The sequence below is a fragment of the Parasteatoda tepidariorum genome, chromosome 5, assembly GCF_043381705.1.
Source record: "Parasteatoda tepidariorum isolate YZ-2023 chromosome 5, CAS_Ptep_4.0, whole genome shotgun sequence".
Taxonomy (NCBI): domain Eukaryota; kingdom Metazoa; phylum Arthropoda; class Arachnida; order Araneae; family Theridiidae; genus Parasteatoda; species Parasteatoda tepidariorum.
In genome coordinates this window covers 12,788,717-12,809,809 of record NC_092208.1, presented here as the reverse complement: position 1 = coordinate 12,809,809, position 21,093 = coordinate 12,788,717, and the positions used below count along the sequence as shown (strand labels likewise).

Here is a 21,093-nt window from a genome sequence, read left to right as displayed (position 1 = left end):
CTACTTTATTTTTGTTATTCTATTGTATATTGGTATTGTTGTAATAAATTAAGTATAAACTTTTTTAATCACACTAATGCATTATTAAATAAATGTACAGTTCTAAGACCATAAAAATGTGAAGGGAAAAGTTTTGAACATATTTTTCTTTAATTGTTTTAGAATGAATGCTACTTCAGGATGATTTTTCAGTCTCTCTCTAAAAAAAAAAGAAGTTTGTGAAAAGAACAATTTCTAGAATAGGACTATAACCATTAGTCAACATCTTAGCTGTATCTTTAAATATAATATTTGAATTTGATATGTCAGAAAACTTAGTTTTTAAATTGGTAAAAAAAATTAATCTTTAGAAAATATTAAGTATAACTGCTATAGCCAAAAGTTAATTTCAAAGCATGAGACAAAGTAGAATCATTTAACAACAATTTATTATATATATATTACAATGCATAATAAATGATAATGCATTCCATAATGGTATGCCCTTTAATAAAACTGTACAATATTTTACTACAGATGAAAGGATGAATATTCATACACGTATCTACAATATAACACTCATTGTGGATTTGCTGCACCACCAAATATACCTCCTGTATTTAACTGAGATGGATCTTCCATTTGGGGGTTCACTAGAAAAAACGAAATTACATATTAAGGTTTAAGCAAATACACAAGACAAAAAAAGAGAAAATAACCCAAGTACTAGGCTTGATATTCCAAAACTTTTGAAATTATTCCACAAGGTGGAATTAAGAACATTATGCAGCACAAGATAAACATTACCTTTTCTAGAGGCCTGAGAGTAAGAAAAAAAACAAAGAGTCTGAAAATACCTAATAACTCAAATTAATAAAAAAAAAAAAACATGTGAAACTATTTTACTCAAAAATAAATAAATAAAAATAAATATTGAAATTTACATACTTATTATTATTTGTGTATATCAACAGGCAAACAAATTGTTAAGCTTCTATATATATCATAATTAAAGAGAACAAAATAATGTTCAAACATTAAAATTTGACTTTTAACATAGCATGTACTTTTATTATGTTCTCACCTTTAAAGTTTGGAAAGTCTGGCAATAAGTCAAAAGAATCTCATGTATGTTTCTACAACAAATGTTGTGTGAAAATATTTTCACACAAATGAACCAGTTTAGTTCAATTTTCAAATGAACTACATTTATATTTTACTAATAAGAAGAAAGTTCTAAAAATGTATTGGAAAAAAAAAATTTCCCCAAATTTTTTTTCTTTTAAACTTAGACACAACTGTTTTCTATATCGAATCTTTTGTATGCTTTAATTCTGATCCCAGATGAGTAGCATTATTGAACCAGCAAGGCAGAAATCATAGAGAACAGAATGAGATAGTTTTATATCTAAAATCATATGTGTTTCCCTCGTTCGGCACAGAAAATGTCATTTAGACACAACTGTTTTCTATGAGGGATCTCTTAATATAGTCTTCAATTCTGGCCCCAGTTCAACAGCATTATTGAACTAGCGTGGCAGAAGACAATGCAAAATCATAGCTGTCAATTTGTAAAAACAAAAATAGGAACACAAAGCTGGAAAAACATTTTGAACTAATTATATACTAATGCATAAATGCAACACATCACATGCATTAATTTATATGTATCGTAATAAATCATATTTATTTACCTATAGCAAAATAATCAATATATTTCTTATACATTTCAGATATGCAATAATAAGGAACAATAGATTTTTTTTACACAGTCGAGAGAAATAAATTAAGAACAAATAATGAAAACTGAAATATTAAATTTAAAAAAATCTAGGTTAATTTATTTGGACTAGGCGTAGATGATTCAACATTTTTTTTAATATTTTTTATTGAGAAGTCAGCGGCAAATAACGGCTGATAACAAGGTTTAGTTCTATCCAACCTATTAGTTAAAACTGCTATGTGTCTGAATCCAAGGAAATTCCAAAATCAATTTTATTCTTTTTGATTTGACTGAAAATTTGCTTAAAGGCCAAATTACTGTGAGGAAATGCTATCTTACATAATACAAGTAAAAGCTTCCCATATTTAACCTTCCCTAACTGAAAGAAACTCAGTGATAAAACTGATAGCGATTCTCATCTTGAAACTCCCCAACCAATGGATCAATTTTTCCTGAATTAAGAATGCAGAGCTTATTATTAATACGTACATGTAAAAATTACTCTTACAAGCAATAGCAAAAAACTATTGGGTGAAATCTATTACAAACAAAGAAGAAATTTTATTAAAATTCCTACATACAATTTTTTTCCTGCAAAAATATCAGGTATTTTTTTATATAGCAGCAATGACTCCAGTAAAAAAATAATACTGCAGGAGTAAATGTAACTGCATAAAGAAAGGGGGAAAAATTGAAAATTTAGCAAGGAAAAAAGGCACATAGAGGGTATATCATAGATATTCATGAGTTAAAATCAAGTTTTGAGTTTAGAAAATTATAATTTGAAATTAAAATTTCTAAAAATAAGAAATTGATAAATTTCTATTATAAGTAGGCTAGACACAAAACTTAATATTTTTCAGCTGTATATCCATAGAATCAGTTATTGCTAACTCTTTAAGAATAAATCCTATAAATACATAATTTTTAAATCATATAAATATGAATCGCATTGCAAGTTTTTTAACGGTGAAGATATGAATAACGATGCTTGATCTTATAATAGTGAGACTTAAAAAAAGTGATTTCAAAATGGCAAGAATATGATTCGTGATATTCGATTTTTAAACCACAATGTATGACTTTTCAAAATACTTGATTGAATCTCAACGTTTGGCTTTTTAAATTCTAAAATCTTGAATGGCGATGTGTCACATAAATACAAATCATGACGTTAAATTTTCAAATCATGTGAATACAAATCTCAATGCGCAAATTCTAAATCGGATAATAGTGAATAGCAATTTAAATGTCTTTTAAATTGTGCGAACACGAATTTCAACATGTGTGTTTTCCCCCTTAAATATTATAAATATGAATCTTAGTATGCAATTTTAAATCGTGTGAATACGAAACATGTAGTTTTATTTCTAAATCCAACGTACGAAGCATAATGTTTAATTTTCAAGTTGCATGGATATGAATCAAGATGTTTGATTCTTAAATCTAGTGAATATTAATCAAGATGTGTAATTTTTAAAACATGTAAATGATAACCACAATATCTGATTTTAAAATAGCAAAAATACAAATCGCCATATGAGATAAAAATTGCAATACATGATTATTAAACCTCAAATCATGAAGTTTAGTTTTAAAATCAAGTGATCTTGAATGGCCATGAGTGATTTTAAATTGCATGTAATTTTCACACTGCATGAAGAGGAATCGCAGATAGAAAAAAAAATGAATCTTGTTTCAAAGAAGAAGAATTTTTTATATTTCTATTAACATAAAAACTTCTATTAACATATTAACAGATTTCCACCATAGGAAAAAAAAAATGCTGTTCGTGCAAGTAGATGACAGAGAAAGGCACGTTTTAAGCCCACCAATTGAAATTAATTGAGCAAAACAAACAATTGGTTCTAACAAAACAAAAGTGCTCTTGCTCGGGAGAGGCCTTTTCCAATTCAATGAAAGAATAAATCTCCTGAGAAATGAATTAATTCCCTAACTTTTCAAGACACAGAAAGTCTCCTGAATTTCACGGATTTACTGGGGTAATTTGACAAAAAATTTCATTTTCGGAAGGTTAGAAAATCGGAATGATCGGCAGCTATGCAAAATACACACACTGTAATGAACAGCATGATATAAAATCATTCGTCTCCCTCTTTCGGCACAGAAAATGTCATCTAGACAGAACTGTTTTCTATTATAAGGGATCTTTTAATGTAGTCTTCAATTCTGGCCCTAAGTCAACAGAATAGTTGAACTAGCGTGGCAGAAGACAACAGAATATGTAATGTTGTTATAACCGTGAATAAAATTAAGCAAAATGATTTATTGTGAAAATAGATAAATGGTGAATGACCGGCAGCTATGCAAAATACACACTCTATAGTGAACAGCATGAAATGAAATTCCAGAAATCATTTGTCTCCCTCTTTCGGCACAGAAAATATCATTTAGACAGAACTGTTTTCTATAAGGGATCTTTTAATGTAGTCTTCAATTCTGGCCCTAAGTCAACAGAATAGTTGAACTAGCGTGGCAGAAGACAACAGAATATGTACTGCTGATATAACCGTGAATAAAATTAAGCAAAATTATTTATTGCGAAAATAGATAAATGGTGAATGACCGGCAGCTATGCAAAATACGCACTCTATAGTGAACAGCATGAAGTTAAATTTCAGAAATCATTTGTCTCCCTCTTTCGGCGCAGAAAATATCATTTAGACAGAACTGTTTTCTATGAGGGATCTTTTGATGTAGTCTTCAATTCTGGCCCTAAGTCAACAGAATAGTTGAACTAGCGTGGCAGAAGACAACAGAATATGTACTGCTGATAAAACGGCGAATAAAATTAAACAAAATGATTTATTGTGAAAACAGATAATGGTGAATTAGTGGCAGCTATGCAAAATACACTCTAAAGTGAACAGCATGAAATAAATTTCTGAAATCATTTGTCTCCCTGTTTCGGCACAGAAAATATCATTTAGACAGAACTGTTTTCTATGAGGGATCTTTTGATGTAGTCTTCAATTCTGGCCCTAAGTCAACAGAATAGTTAACTAGCGTGGCAGAAGACAACAGAATATGTACTGTTGTTATTACCGTGAATAAAATTAAGCAAAATGATTTCTACAACTAAATTGTGAAAATAGATAAATGGTAACATGATTAACCGAAAAACTTAACTCTAGAATTTTCAAATTGGAAAACCAACACAATCTTAGAGCAAAATACTACTACTAAAAAAAAAATCGACTTTTACTAACAACTTAAAATTAACTACTGGAAAACAAATTAAAAATAATCTTTTAAATAAGCTGCTGCCCATTTTTCTAATTCAAGGAATTCTAATTATATGGAACTGATAAATTACTTACTTGGTTTAAATTGTTCTGCTGAATAACGAGTAAATAAGATGCCTACACCTTCAATCAGTGCAAGAAGAACACCACCTGAAGACAAACATATTAAATAATTATTTCAATGATAGATAAGTACAGGAGAATTTGATAAAGAAGAACTCATTAAATGCAAAGTATGTTCCAAAACTATGCAACACATTTCTGTTGTGTCGCTATTGATAACAGTCTGTTCTGACAAATTGGGTTAGGTAAACCATGTCACGACACACAAAGGCTGATATTTTTGATAAACATCAGGTGAAGTTCTGCACTAAACAAAACAACAAAAAAAAGACACCTATGAAATATTGATGCTAAGTAATCTATCCAAGAATAAGTATTTGGAAAATCAAGCAAACGTCTTTACTTCATCAAAACAGTCATAAACACTTTTAACGTTTCTTAAATTAATTGTATTTTTCAGATTTTTGCAGGGGGTAAATAAATATTTAATTTTTAAATTAAAAATATTTAATTTTTCTAAAAAAAAAATTATATGGGATTTAATACGTATTCATAGCTTGCTGAGCTCTGCTTTGAACTGTAAAATTTAATAAAAAATGGTCGCATACTGCTGTCCATATGGATGACGAAAAATTCATAAAAGGATGACCTTTAAATTTCACAAGTATGACTTTTGTTCTTTTATATCAAAGATGGGCATTTACATACAGACGAAATAAGTTACAAAATTGGACACCAAAACATACTTTATTTGAATAAACAAATCTGTTTTTTTTCCTTCCTTCTTCTGAGAAAATTGGATTTTTAAAATAGGGGAAGCAACCCTAATCTAGAAAATACGGTCCCAATAGATAAGGCAGGAAAGCAGTACACTCTGTATATAAAACTTATTACAAGCATTATATAAGCAACATATTGGGAGAAAGAATTCAGATAGACAGCATTAAAGAGATGTAACTCGAAAGCATTTTGCCAACTATGCTGTTGATAGTTAACATAATTGTCTATCATGAAATATTATTTTATTAATAGTGAATATATTTGGTTACATTATTTCATTATTAGTGAATATATTTGGTTTCATTATTTAGTTTTGTTAATATATATATATATATATTGCAAAAGATTTTTCTACAAATTTTTTTTTTATATATCTATAGTTGTTGATTTGGGGAAAAAAATGGCTATAGGGAAAAATTTTTTTTAAACAAATCCCATATTTTTTTTAATCCAATTACAGTAAACGCCTCATAACCAATAAGATTAAGATTAATTCTAGATAAGGTAAGCAACAAGAAAGATTATGCAATAAAGCAAGGCCAAAATTTCCCCTACAATTTGTGTCAATAAAACAGATTGGGTGGTATAGCAAGATTCCAACTTTTTTTGTGCAGAAAATATGCTTTTTTTGTGACAATAACATAATGTTGCTTCAGATTCATTTTTATATTACTGCTTTAGTCAAAGAAGTTATGAAAAAGTAACCTCCCCCAAAGATGACAAATAACTTCTACATTTTTTATTTTCTTTCCCATTCAATCCTCATATACTACTTTACCAACTGCAAAATGACTAAATTTGAATTTTATAAAATAATTCAATTTATAGTAAATATGTACTTTGATTTGAAGTTTTTCAGCGGTAAAAAATTAATCATTAAAAAACATTAATATTTGCCTTTGGAAATAAATTTTGAAACTTGGTTAATACTTTTGATATTTGGCTAATTACAGGGTAAGTCTTTAGCACTTGCCCTGAAAATGAAGTATAAATATATGCACCTAAAAAAAAAAACGGTTTAAAGATTTTACTTAACTAGTAGATTAGATTAAAATTACACATTAAGAACACAAGAATCATTTACAAAATACCACTCATAATGGTAACAATACTTATTAAATTAAATCTTACCAATAACAGCAGAGCCAACCATTGCACCAGTTCCATCTGAAAAAGGAAATGGTTTATGAATATGTAAAATTATCTACATTAACATTCAAAATCTACACACATAAAATCGAAAATAAATTTCAAACATGAGTTGAGTGATTATTAAAAATAAGTTATTAAATTTATTTATGATCAAATTTAATACTAATTCTTGGTTTCATGAGTCGATTGGGATAGTCTAAGAGCCATGAGAAAAATAAAATGTAAAGCAACTTTTAATTAATGGTAGTAATATTTATTTTTCTTACTACTTTCTAATAGTTAATGTAAAGGACAAGCTTTAATATGTAAGACTAATCTAATGAGATGGATAAACTCACACATTTCCTTATATATAATTACAGTAACAAATAAATCTTTATATAATTCTTTTGACTTTTTTGACTAAATTATTTCACACTTCCCTCAACAGAAAAGCAACTCTTTTATTCAAACTATTTTCGAATATATTTCAATCTTTAAAAAGTAGTTATTTTGTAATGATTAGTATTTTTTTTCTTCCAAATCAAACTCCTCCAAAATAATATATATATTTTTAATACTTTAAACTTAGAAAAATAGCTCTGGTAAATAACAGAGATCTTGAAATGAATTTCAACTTTTATAGTGTTTTGGTGATGAATCACCAAAACACTATAAAAGAATATCATCACTTAGAATATCATAGCTGCCAACCTCCAGTTATAAAAATGCAGAAGATACTCATCTTTTTTTAAAACAAAAAAGGAAATATCTTTTAAAAAAACTTTTGACCAGCTACTTATACAGTGGTACAATATTCATTTATTAATTCTTGATTAAAAATGTAGTTACGGCCTGCCAAAGGCTATTACAAGAGGAACAGCGACGTCTGACTTATACTAGCTATCAGGCGGATGGGTAAAATGCAGAAGACTTCTCTTCTGCGCATAAAAGAGGAAAAAATAGCTAAAATAAGTAAAAATGCAGAAAGTTTCTGCAAAATGCAGAAGGGTTGGCAGCTATGGAATATATTTCAATCTGAAAATTAGAAATTTTGTAAAAATTAATATTTCTTTTTTAAAATTACTCTTCAGAAAACAATTATAAATTTTGCTATTTTTTGCCATTTACAACTACTGATCACAGATGCATAAATGCGTAAACTATAGCAAACGTCGTAAGACTTAAACACATCATCATAGAAAACTTATATTGTATCCTTCCACCGATGCCACATTTATAAGGAAGTATGAAAGTGTTGGATATTTTAGAAAGTTTTATTGATATCATTAGGATTTAAGCTTTCAGACAATTCGATTACAATATTTTCCAAAAACTTATACATTTAGCAAATCACGAAATTTCAATTGAACTAAAATTCAATATATGAATTTCCATGAGATTTGTTTCATCCACTTATTCTCAACATTGGAAAATTTAGAGAAACAGTCTATATACGAATAACTCTAAAATAGAAAAATACCACTATTGAAAATTTTAACAACATGGCATAAATTCTGGGTTTAGGCGAAAATTGGACATAATTATTTATAGAGCTCTTTATTTTTTCAACCAATGACACAAGTACTATTAAAGTACAATACTATTACAGGGTGCATAGCCAAATTTTTCAACAAAAAATAAGTACCTTTTACGCACTCAAAAAATATTTTTAAGCACTATATACCTTAACAAAATGCAAAATAATTTTTAAAGACTATATATGATCATGATAAAATAACTAGTTTCTGACAAAGAATTCTTTTCTTGATCATATTAGCCATTATAAAATGATCAAGGGATTTTTCGATAAGATATCAGAAGGTGTAAAATGTAGCCTGAAATAGAGAATATCTTTCAAAATTCAGCAGTTGCACACACGAGTGCTGCAACAATCTCACCGAACCTAGCTCAGTAGGCACGCATTCGGACTCGCAAGTATTTCATCAAACATGTAAAATGATTGACACTTTCATACGCTATGGCGTAATAGATTGCAGTTGAATGAATTGCGAAAATGTTGAACAATGTGAAACACACGTTTTTGCGTAATATGCGGCGAAAATCAACATGGTAAAGAAGAAAAACTCTCATTTTGAAAAGGGGAAAATTAAGCACTTTTTAAAAACACCCAATGAAAAAAGCTCCTTTAAGGGTTTTTAAAAACGTTATGCACCATGTATTAAATTTCACAAAATTAAACGCCAATAGACAGACAACAAAATTTTAACAGTACAATTTTCGAAAAGAGATATGTATGTATATATGTAAATTTCTTACTCCTGACAGCTAAAATAGCACCAGTCAATGCACCACTTGCTATAGAATTCCAGGGATCCTCTTTTTTTCTCATATGAACCAGTGTACAGTCAATAGTTGAGAAGACACCTCCCCAAACAGCAAAATTACCTTAATGCAAATTTAAACAGAAAGAAAATAATAAATTAACACAAATCACTGAAAACTGTACAAAATAAGAAATATTTAAAAATTTGATTTCCACCTTAAAGGCATGTATTTTTTATTTTGCAGTTAAATATGCATTTAAAACAAATATCTTGGAAGTTCCTCGATGTGGAAACATAGCCGCTAACACGAATAGGAAAAAAATCCAGTAGATTCTACTAAAATATAAATTTCAGCATGACAATTGTTACTTAATGAACTAAATATTTTACACATGGGAATTGTAGAGATTTTTATAGCCATCAAAATAGAAAAACTACAATATTCTCTAGTTATGATTGACATTAAACAGACTTCAATATTATGCATTCTGCTTTCTCATTATTTCAAATATTAATAGGCATTCAATTCATCAAAAATAGTTAAAAAGATATTTTTAATTAATTTAAAAAGAGAGCTCTAAATAAAAAAAAACTGACAATTTTAGAACAAAAGAAGTTTTGAACTGATTTCCAATGAGGTTCACTTCATTATGTATCATTAATACTTATTTAAATATTCAAGCAAGCAAGCAATAATTTGAACAAAAATTCTATTTCAATGGGGATATTTTTAGGAAACTTACTCAATTTTAAGGGAATTTTCTAAAATTTACAAAAACGAGAATTTTAATTAAACCAGTAGACCAGGAGGAACTGGCAAAATTCAGTAGTCTGCTGGGTTATTTAACTACTTTTAACAGGGTGCATAGCCAAATTTTTTAACAAAAAATAAGCACCTTTTAAAACGAAAAATACAATTAGGCAGGGTTGGCAAGTTTTTGTCAATTGACGATTTTATCCGGATTTAAACGTTATGTCAAAAAAAAAAAATATTGGGGTTAAATTAATTGTGGAAACATTGAATAGAACAATATGAACAGCGTCTTTTTGCATAATACGTGGCAAAAATCAACAGGGTAAAGAGAAAATTAAGCACTTTTTAAAAACAAACAATGAAAAAAGCACCTTTAAGGGCTTTAAAAAACGATTATCGAAAATAAGCACCTTTAAGCACTAGAAAGAAAACTAGCATAAAGTAGCAAATCAATAACATTTTTATTAAAAAAGGCTCCTTAAACATTAGTCTTTTGAAAAAGGGGTGCAAGTCGAAACATTTTTTTTTTTAAAAATATAAAGATTCATATTAAATCAATCATCAGAAAAATAATATCAATGTCTGAATCTTAAGGTATTAATTCCATTGTAATAAAAAACAGTTTCAACATTACCATTTTATTTAATTTAAAGATATTTGCCATTTATTTACCTAAATTTACTAAATAAGAGTCTTCAACAAGTTCATGATTTCGGAGATCAGTTTGCAAATTATATATTAATACTAATTTATAAGATATTTTAATGGCAAATCACTAAAAACAGGGTATTGAAGAAAAAAAAATTACCTCCAACAATAGGAGCTCTTTGCTTTATTGCAGCTAAACTACCTTGAAGCCTTCTGGTTGTTCCCTAGGTAATTTGAACAAAATATTATGCATCAATATATTTTTTTAAATGCAAAAAGATTTTAAAGCAATACTATTAAATCTAGGTACATCTTTCTTTTAGAAAACATTGTATATACAATTTATGGCAGAGCATGAAGTTGCTAATTAGTAAAAAATTAAAGTTAATCTAGTTACAGGAAACAAATTAAACTAAAAATTAGGACAAATAAGAAGTTGTTCATACTTTGGAATTTAGTTTGAAGTCTCAAATTTATGATTTCAATAGGTATGGATCTGATTATTTCAGAAGCAATTAAAATAGTTGTCATGTATCTCCTTCTTGAAAACACAACTAATGTGCAATCAAATGATAAATACATAGTTTCTTTTGCACTTTTTTCTGACTCACAAAGCATCAGCTCAGCAAGTAAAAGGTTGAGTGCAAAACTTTTACAAATTCATATTTCTGAAATTTCCCAATTTGAAAATTAATAATTGCATTAAGAGTTTTCAGCAAGTAAATCTTTTTGTTAACTTAAAATTAGAAAAAATAAGAAGTTATTCAATCTTCAAAACTAAGTGTGAAGGCTCAAATTTATGATTTCAATAGATAATTGATTATTTCAGAAGCGATTAAAATAGATGTCATGCATCTCCTTCTTGAAAACACAACTAATGCATAATCAAATAATAAATACATGGTTTCTTTTGCACGTTTTTCTGACTCACCAAGCACCAGCTCAGCAAGTAAAAGGTTGAGTGCAAAACAATAGGTACAGTTTTCATTATTTCAGAAGCAATTAAAATAGTTGTCTTGTACCTCCTTCTTGAAAACACAACTAATGCATAATCATATAAAAAATACATGGTTTCTTTTGCACTTTTTTCTGACGCACCAAGCATTAGCTCAGCAAGTAAAAGGTTGAGTGCAAAACAATAGGTACAGTTTTCATTATTTCAAAAACAATTAATTGTCTTGTACCTCCTTCTTGAAAACACAACTAATGCATAATCAAATAATAAATACATGGTTTCTTTTGCACTTTTTTCTGACGCACCAAGCACCAGCTCAGCAAGTAAAAGGTTGAGTGCAAAACAATAGGTACAGTTTTCATTATTTCAGAAGCAATTAAAATAGTTGTCTTGTACCTCCTACTTGAAAACACAACTAATGTATAATCAAATAATAAATACATGGTTTCTTTTGCACTTTTTTCTGACTCACCAAGCACCAGCTCAGCAAGTAAAAGGTTGAGTGCAAAACAATAGGTACAGTTTTCATTATTTCAGAAGCAATTAAAATAGTTGTCTTGTACCTCCTTCTTGAAAACAACTAATGCATAATCAAATAATAAATACATGCTTTCTTTTGCACTTTTTTCTGACTCATACAGCATCAGCTCAGCAAGTAAAAGGTTAAGTAACTTTGTAAACTCATATTTCTGAAATTTCATAATTTGAAAATTAATAACTGCAATAAGAGTTCTCAGCAAGTAAAACTTTTTGTTAACTTAGAACAAATAAGAAGGTGTTCATTTTCCGGAATTTAGTTTGAAGTTTCAAATTTAAGATTTCAATAGGTATATGGATTTGATTACTTCAGAAGCGATTAAAATAGATGTAATGTATCTCCTTCTTGAAAACACAATTAAATGCATAATCAAATGATAAATACATGGTTTCTTTTGCACTTTTTTCTGACTCACAAAGCATCAGCTCAGCAAGTAAAAGGTTGAGTGCAAAACTCTTACTTTGTAAACTTAAACTCATATTTCTGAAATTTCACAATTTGAAAATTAATAATTGTAATTAAGGTTTGATTATTGATTCCAGAAGTGCTTAAAAAATAATTGTCATGTATCTCTTTTCTGAAAACACAACAGAATTCACAATCAATGATAAATATACATACATGGCTAATTTGCAGACACTTACACTATTTTTCTAACTCCTATAGCAAAAGACCAATTAAAAGCAAAATCATTACAAAAAATATAAAAAACTTAGTGGGAAATTACCATATTTTTAAATCAATTGATCATTTATTGAAACTGTTTACCTTTCTTAAAATTTTAATAAAGCAAAACATGTGAATAATCAAATATATCTATTTCAGTTTTTAGCCATATAAGAAAGCAGCAAAAACTGATTTATTGTCAAATATATGTTAAGCAACTCCACAATGACAATACAGATGCACAATATGGTTCACTTCACATTAGTTTATGTCGCACACAGAATAATCTCCATCAGTAAAAGATTGGGTTCTAAGATTAAATTTATTTGAGTGTAAATACACTACCCTGTGGAAGAGACATGTACAGTTTTTTACATTTTTAAAAAAAAAAATTCTCAAGATTAGCTTAGAGGGCTATTTTGTAACTTTACAGGTGTTTAGTTCATGCGATTTTTCATACTTAGCAAAATGGGTTTAAAGCTTTCAAATGTTTGAAGGACCGATTATAAATCACGAAAGAAAACAATTATTCTTGATCACCTTATCACAAAAAACCAAGTAATAGGCTTGTAATTTGTATCAATTACTTTAATTGATAAGTTCGATAGCTGCATTTTATTTCGTAAATCTAGCTTATTTATAGATTATGGACATACTTATTTTCAGCTTTTTGTTATAACTATAAAAGTAAACAAAACCTTTGAACCGATTCAAAATTAATAACAAAATTATTGTTTAAAATTTGAAAAAAAAAAAAAAAAAAAAAAAAACAAATTTAAAAAAACTATACAAGATATGAGTATTTAAATTAGTTTTTTTAATGTTACACACGCATGAAAAATTAATAAAAAAAAATTGTTTATAATTTTATTGCTATTAATTTTGAATTTCACCAAAAATTTTGCTTAATTTTATTCAATATTTTTGAAGTTATAGCCAAAAACGTGAGGAAAATAAAAACAAGTTTTAATAAATATGTCCATAATAATTAAGCTAAGTTAATAAAATTTTATGCTGTTATTGCAAAAAACAAACTAAGTATTCAATACAATTTACAAGCTTATTGCTTGATTTTTTTGGCATAGGATGCTAAAAAATACTTGTTTGCCTCATAATTCATAGTCGGTCCCTCAAACCTGAGAGTTTTAAACTTTATTGTTTAGAAAAAAATTCCACGAGCTAAACACCTGTTAAGTTACAAAATAATCCTTTCAGTATTAATTGAGAAACTTGAAAAAAATGTTAAAAAATTAGTCTCTCTTCCATTATGGTAGGGTAGTGTATGTGAACATCAAAATTTAAAGGAAGAATTTAGAAAAAATTGTTTTTCATGACAAATTTTGTTAAATACCGAAATTCATGACTTTCCAGGTTCACGGATACCCTGGACAAGACTGGAATGCATGATGTAAAATTAGGGTAATTTTTTAGTAGGACTTTCCATAATTATACCTATAAATTTATTGGATTACAAATACATAGGATACTTTAGTGTTTTATAATACACAAAGTAAAGTAAACTATAAAAGAAAATAAACTAAATCCAATTTAAATTATACTAACCGAAGGTGCATTTCTAAACCCTTTTATGCTTTGGAAAACAGCTCCACCAATGGCGCCCATTGTAAAAGCTCCACCGCAATCATCTACAATTCTCCAGGGGCTGAAAAACAGTTTCATTTTTATTAAAATTAAATTTCTAATACCCATACTTCAACAGACTCTTAAAGAATCCTAGCCTGGATTCAAATTAGTGTTTACATAAAATGGTATACAACCCAGCATTATCACAGCTTACCAAGAATCCAAGCAAATGACCAGTAAATTGCCATATTTGCTCTATGAATAAAAAATTCTCCCCTATCGTTTGGTAAATCCACATGGTTTACTGATCTTTTTTTAGCAGAAATAAATAGCCTTTTGGACATAATTGTTTTTTCCCCTCGACTATTTCCCTACGGTTTTTCAAATTCTGATACAGTAGGGAACCGATTATCCGGAACGATTGGGACCATCGCTATTCCGGATAACCAGAAAAATCAGTTATCTGGAATAGCAATGGTCCCAATCGTTCCAGATAACTGATTTTTCTGGTTTTCTGAATCGCTACGCTACAAAAAGCAGTTTTTTTTTATTGTTAAAATCAACTAAAATAAATTAATATTTGGAAATAATCTTAAAAGGAAAAAAAAATGAAGTAATACATTAATGATTAAGTATCTTTCAAACGAGAAAGAAAAATCCTTAAATCTTAATCTTAGGAAGAAAAAAAATTTTATTAAAAAAAATGATGGGAAATTTATCGAATTTCGTTCCAGTTTTTTGATATTCGGATAACGGGTTCTGTACTGTATATTTAATAAGTTGTTATGACCTGTGCATTTTGAACTTGAGCTATCACTTCTTTGAAGCATTAGATCTGTGATGGTTCCATTATCATTTCAGGTTGTTTGATGATAATTTTTTCATTAACTATTAATCATTTTTTTTTTGGCCCTTTAACACGGTTTTATAAATTCTGATATGTTTAACATGATGTTATCACAACAGTCAAAATTCAAATTAGAGTTATCACTATTTGATATGTTCGATTCGTATCGATTCTATCATAATGTTGCGTCGTTTTAAGATAATTTTTTCAAAAAACTGTTATTTTTCAGTTTCTCACAAGCGTTTTCAAATTTGATATTCTTAATATGATGTTGTTCGGACATGTGAATTTCAAATTTGCGTCATAATTATTTGATATGTTCGATTCATGACTATTCTTTCGCAATTTCAAGGCGTTTGATAATAGTTTTTTCAGGTGTTACTAATCATATTTTCAGAACTTTTTTCAGTCAATTCTATCCCAAATTTTAAACTTTTCATAAAAAAAAAAAAAAAACATGTGGAGGTTTGAACTGGGATGGCTAGGAGTTATACCCTTCAAGTTTGTCACCTTCTGAGAAGTTTTTTTTTTTTTTTAGTTTCTCCAGGGCAGCTGCCCAGAAATAGCCAAAACTTGTGATTATTCAGCCACAAATCACTATACGGAAATCTCACCACTACAAATAAGGTGCTAAAGAAATTGCTCACAACTTTTTTTTTTTTTTAAACTTAGGTTCTGGCTACACGTTAACCCGTTTGATTTGGTCGTTTTTTACGATGCCGTTTTTCAGAAGCGATAAAATAGTTGCAGAATCTTGGTAATTCTCGGGCAGCGCCCCGCCAAAAACTTGAAAAAAAAAGAACACCATAGAAGAGGACCAAAAAAGGAACTCAAATTTATCTTCAGGGCAAACCTCCGAATATTTTTTTCTCTTCGAAAAATTGCAAGTTTCAGAATGCAATTGGCACAATACGAAAAATATCAAGTATCCCCTTGACAGTTATTCTGCGGCAGACCAAGATACGAAAATATTCCCCAATTTACTTGAAATATGCTTGTCCTATCATCTTAGTTTGCATTTTCCTTTACTCTAACTTTTGAGATAAACTAAATTTTAAAAAAAAAGTTAACGAAGATGTTAGTAGTGATTTTCATGAAATTTTTTAACTGTATTTTATCCAATTAATCGTACACTTATAATAATATCAGTGTTTAACTTCTGTTGTTGAATTGATGGGAAGATGATGCAACCAAACCAACATGCCGGCAAGAAAATTTTTATACTTTAAGGAAATACAAGTTTGAATTAAAATTTACATGAATATGAAAAGTTTTAGCAAGTAATTAGTTTAATGAAAGGAAATTGAACAAGACAATATTGTTTTTTTTCATACCATGGCTCACGTGCGTACTCTTCCATTTTGAGACGAAGTCATACAAAAGAAAGAAAATAAATAAAAATAGAAAATATAACTCTTTCAAACCGAGACCAAAAAAATGACCTGCAGAGGGCAGTGCAGATGTTCAGGCAACTAAAGGACCGTTTTTACTGCAAGCGTTTCACGCTTTCCCAATAAATCTCGAGGAAATCTGATTAGAGAAATGTATCACGGGGTGCACCAACCACATAGTTAAAATGCTCAAATTCAAAAATTTTGACAAATTTTAAACAATGACAATCCTATAACAAATCTTAAAGCTCTGTGATTTTTTAAAAGAAAAGTAAATACAAGAAAAGAAAATTAGCAGCGCATATGTATACCAAAAAATACTAAAAAAAATTAAAATTTACTCGTTGCGTTTATTGGGATGTTTCCCAGACCGTCGCCAATAGCCCATTGTGCAGCTCTAGTGCGACGTAAATGAACTACAACAACAACAACATCGTTGCGTTTATTCGAGTATTTCAACTGTGCTGGTAAACCTTTTCTGTATTCCAAAACAGAGGGATATGAGGATAATTAAATAAATTTTAAGATATAATAAAAAACAATAGTTTTCAAAAACAATGGTTTCCTTTTTCTACAGTCCCGCAGTGGACTGATCGTTAAGACACGGTTCCCAGCAGATCACCGAAGTCAAGCATCACTGGCTGCGGTCAGTGTGCGGGTGGGTGACCCACTTGGATCAGTCTGCGTAGGGACCAAGGGTGTGCGGTATTGGTCCTCGTTAAACTGTGCTACCGTAAAGTGCTCGACTTCGCGTGCAGGTCGTCGGGCTATCGAAGCGGGGGTGCCATCCCCTCTGTGGAGGATCAAAATTGTGATGGCATGTCTACGGATCATCCTCAGGGATGTTTCCCAGACCGTCGCCAATAGCCCATTGTGCAGCTCTAGTGTGACGTAAATGAACTACTACTACTACTTTTCTACAAAATATGAAGACTTTAATTGTATCGCAAAAGAACCATGTATTTCTAATGCTAATTAACAGATTAATTCATAACTTATTTAAAAGACTGATTCAAGATAGAAAAAAAAATCGAGAGTTTGTAGCCTGCAATTAGAATAATTCTTTTTAACCTATATATATATGTTACATAAAAAGATTCAACCAATCTTTTTATGTTATTCCTTTTCTGTAAATCTTTGTGATTGTGTTAATTTATTATTCAAATTGAAACGCTCTTTCTCAGACTTTAATATTCGCATCCTGTCTTTTAATCTATTTTTAGTTCAAGTATGCATTAATTACCATTTTGACGATTTTCCCTTGAAGTAACTCGTGTGAAAGACTTTTTCCCTGGACCTATGTAATTTATTTAATTATAATTACTAAGATTTCCCATATTCCCTAAAACGAAAGATTTTACTGATTTACTTTGCAAGATTTTCCCCAACTTTTAGTGAGGAGCACTATGATTTTGTGTGTGTGTCCTTTATCGACTCTTAAACCATCTGTCCAAAATCGATGAAATTTGGTATACAGACAGTTTGAAGCACGAGGAAGGTCACTATTGACATTAGAGCATTATACGACGAACCGTTCGAGCAGGATGAGCGAAAAACGAAATGTAATTTTCTGATTAGTTAAGCGTTAGCCCTCGTTTAAAATTTAACTGAAGGTGATACAATTTTTTACATATTTTAATTCATGATAACATTAGTGATAACTACTAGCTCATAGATCTATTAAGTAAAAAAAAAATAGTTACTTGCACGTATTAAAATATTTAATTATTTTATATTAACGCGTGATCTACACTACAAAATTCATACTTTTAAAGTTATCTGATACCACACGCTTTTCTGATTTACAAAATTTCTTTTAAAATGTGTTTTTAAAAAATTATTTATTTAAAATCAACGGCAAATAAGAATGTGGTACAAACTTGTTTAGGAAAAACGCAATAAATTGCTATATTATTATTGACGCCAATGATGCTCAGTTAATTGAGAAAAAATGCATTTTAAAAGAAAAGAAATTAGCTATTTACTAGAAAGAAAAAGTAACAGAGTGAAGATATTTAATTGTCTCTAGAAGAACAGTAAGAAATCGTCATACAACCACTGACGAAAATGCTGCTTAGTTAATGTTGGTAATGTGTATTATTTGATATAAAAACAAATAATTTATGTACTGAAAACCAAATATACTGGTGAAAAGATACTTATTCATTTTGGAGAATCGTAAAAATCTCCATATTATTATTGACACTAATGCTTAATTATTGATAATATGTATTAATTTTATTTTATAATCATCGTTGAACAGTCAACCCAATTTTGAGTTTACGACAACCAATATAGCATTGCAATTTTGAACCCAATCCTGAAGACAAGTGAACTCCATGATCAAGTATTAGAAGAAATTTTGCATTCGTGGAGGACTTTTTGATGGAACTAACTGTTTGATGCTTAGTTTTGATCTTGTTGAGATGTGATCGAATTTGTCTACTAAATTGCGATTGATTACAAAAAAGGAGAGAAATAGCTGAAGTATTACATTTATTACCGAGAATGGCCGAAATCCAGAGAATGTCGTTTTATTTTATTTTATTATTTTATCACAGGAATCACATAGTTAGCTGCCTTATTTTATTTTATAACCATCGTTGAACAGCCGAACCCAATTTCTGGGTTTACGACTTCTAATTTTCAACTCCGTACTCTTGTCATTTTGAACCCAATCCAGAAGACAAGGGAACTCCTGGAGCAAGTATTGATTGAAATTTGCCTTCGTGGAGGACTTTTCGAGGGAACTAACCCGTATTTGCGTTACATGGTGAGGAAGACCACGAGACCTCCCATGGTTTGCCTGGTGGCAAAGGGACTCTAACCCATGATCCGACTACCACTGAGGATATTTCACGTCAGTACTGTGGTCAGTGCGAGTCTGCTGATGAATTCGTATCGACTAGCCATCGCTGAGATTCGAACTCAATTTACCTCGTTGGGAGGCGAATACTCTATCATATGAGCCAACGAGACTCATCCGCTTTAATTTAAATAAAATAGACTATGCTGTAAAAAGAAAAGTTAATATGGTATTTGGGAAAAATTTGGATTAAAAATTTGGAAAACCGTAGAGTGTACAAGTAAATGTGCAGTGTGCCAAAAAGAAAACGAACCACCCTGAATAACTTTTGTTCTAATGATCGGGTGAATCTTCACGCTCTATAGCTTAATTTTAATGGTTCGAAGGCGTGACCTCAAATATGCTAATTGATAAGTGCAAAGGATATTTTAAGTTACGAAATCAGACACAAAAGCGTACTTTCTTTGAATAAACATACCGTTTTTCAGATTTTGAACCCCAAAATATAGGGGGTAACCGCACTATAGGAATTTACGTACATTTTTATGCAAAAAAATTTGTTTCTTTCACAAATATTTTACCAACCACTTTTTACTTTATGCGTACGTTATTTTTGCATAATATTTATGTCAACAATACATCACAATTTACGTAAATTGAAACGTCGAATTATAACAAAAAAAAAGGTTTGACGAAAAAAAAATATATAAAATCTGCTCAAATAAATTCGAACCGAAATTTAAATGGTAAATTTGCTTAGTTAATAACAAGTAAAATACACAGAATCATTTTTACTGAATCTAAAAAGTAATTATTCTATCGTCAATCTTTCGCGAAATATACGAAGGGAAGTTGATAAAATACATTTCATTAATATTTCGTAAAATATAAAAATTCTTTTTTACCATATATCTCAATGGTAATAGCATTCCGTCAATATTACGTGACATTTATTGAGATTTTGTGACATCGCATTGACTTTACCAATTACCCAAAAATTTACGTTAAATTTATGCATCATGCTACATGGATAGTTTAATTCTCATGTAAATTTGGATCGGTGCCCCTAAGCGCTAAAAACTTCTCTTGCTTTTTTCTCTCTGTGTGTTATATATAAATCATACACACGAATAACGTCTGTTGACGTTCAAAAAACTAATGGTAGAAAAATATGTATGATGAAAAGATTTTCATTTTATAATAATTAAATTTACATGAAAACAAAATAATATTAGGATTTTTTTTCTTTCACGAAAGGAACAAATTGCACCAGATTTGAAACAACAATTTAAAAATTTTCAATTTCTAATTGCTATTATCAGATTGAGTGGAAGAAATTATTATTTTATTTTTCCAATTCTGTGCAAATTTCTGTTTCTCATGAAATTTGAATTGATCATAAACTTGATTTCACAAACCATTAACTTGAATTTATCGCCATTTTTCTCTGGCACCACTAGGCGGATCCCTATTCCTTTATGTTCACCTAATGACTTTCAATGTACTTTTTTTAAACATATCACATTGAAAAGTGGTGCAATACTTTATTAAAAGTCAATTTTAATTATTAATTTAATAATTAAATTTATTTTATGTGAAATTATTTATGTTAAATTATACTAACCTTATTAATATTAAATTATAATATTATTATAATATTATTTATAAATATTA

At 29.2% G+C, this 21,093-nt stretch overlaps 1 protein-coding gene across 2 annotated transcripts; it reads right to left on the bottom strand.

Annotated features, from left to right (window-relative positions):
- Window positions 1-410: 410 nt before the first annotated feature.
- LOC107436683 (Translocase of the inner mitochondrial membrane 17b) lies at window positions 411-16,710 on the bottom strand. 2 transcript variants are annotated; one of them, XM_016048476.4, is made up of 7 exons: window positions 16,557-16,710; window positions 14,355-14,454; window positions 10,793-10,856; window positions 9,223-9,351; window positions 6,943-6,978; window positions 5,044-5,118; window positions 411-632 (listed from the first exon to the last, which is right to left on the bottom strand). In XM_016048476.4, exons 1-7 carry the CDS (start codon window positions 16,580-16,582, stop codon window positions 559-561), a joined length of 504 nt encoding a protein of 167 aa, XP_015903962.1. In that variant the 5' UTR covers window positions 16,583-16,710; the 3' UTR covers window positions 411-558. The 2 variants fall into 2 exon arrangements, with proteins under 2 accessions (XP_015903962.1, XP_042903567.1); XM_043047633.1 differs by lacking the exon at window positions 16,557-16,710 and adding an exon at window positions 16,207-16,244.
- Between the last annotated feature and the right edge of the window lie 4,383 nt (window positions 16,711-21,093).

What these genes read in the sequence shown, in the direction of transcription:
- LOC107436683 (XM_043047633.1), bottom strand. Translation starts at nt 16,241, where the DNA reads ATGCAAACTAAGATGATAGGACAAGCATATTTCAA. An exon ending in AAGAGCTCCTATTGTTGGAG is followed by an intron (nt 9,352 to 10,792) that starts GTAATTTTTTTT and finishes ATTTGCATTAAG; the next exon opens with GTAATTTTGCTGTTTGGGGA. An exon ending in GGTTGGCTCTGCTGTTATTG is followed by an intron (nt 5,119 to 6,942) that starts GTAAGATTTAAT and finishes GTTTGTCTTCAG; the next exon opens with GTGGTGTTCTTCTTGCACTG.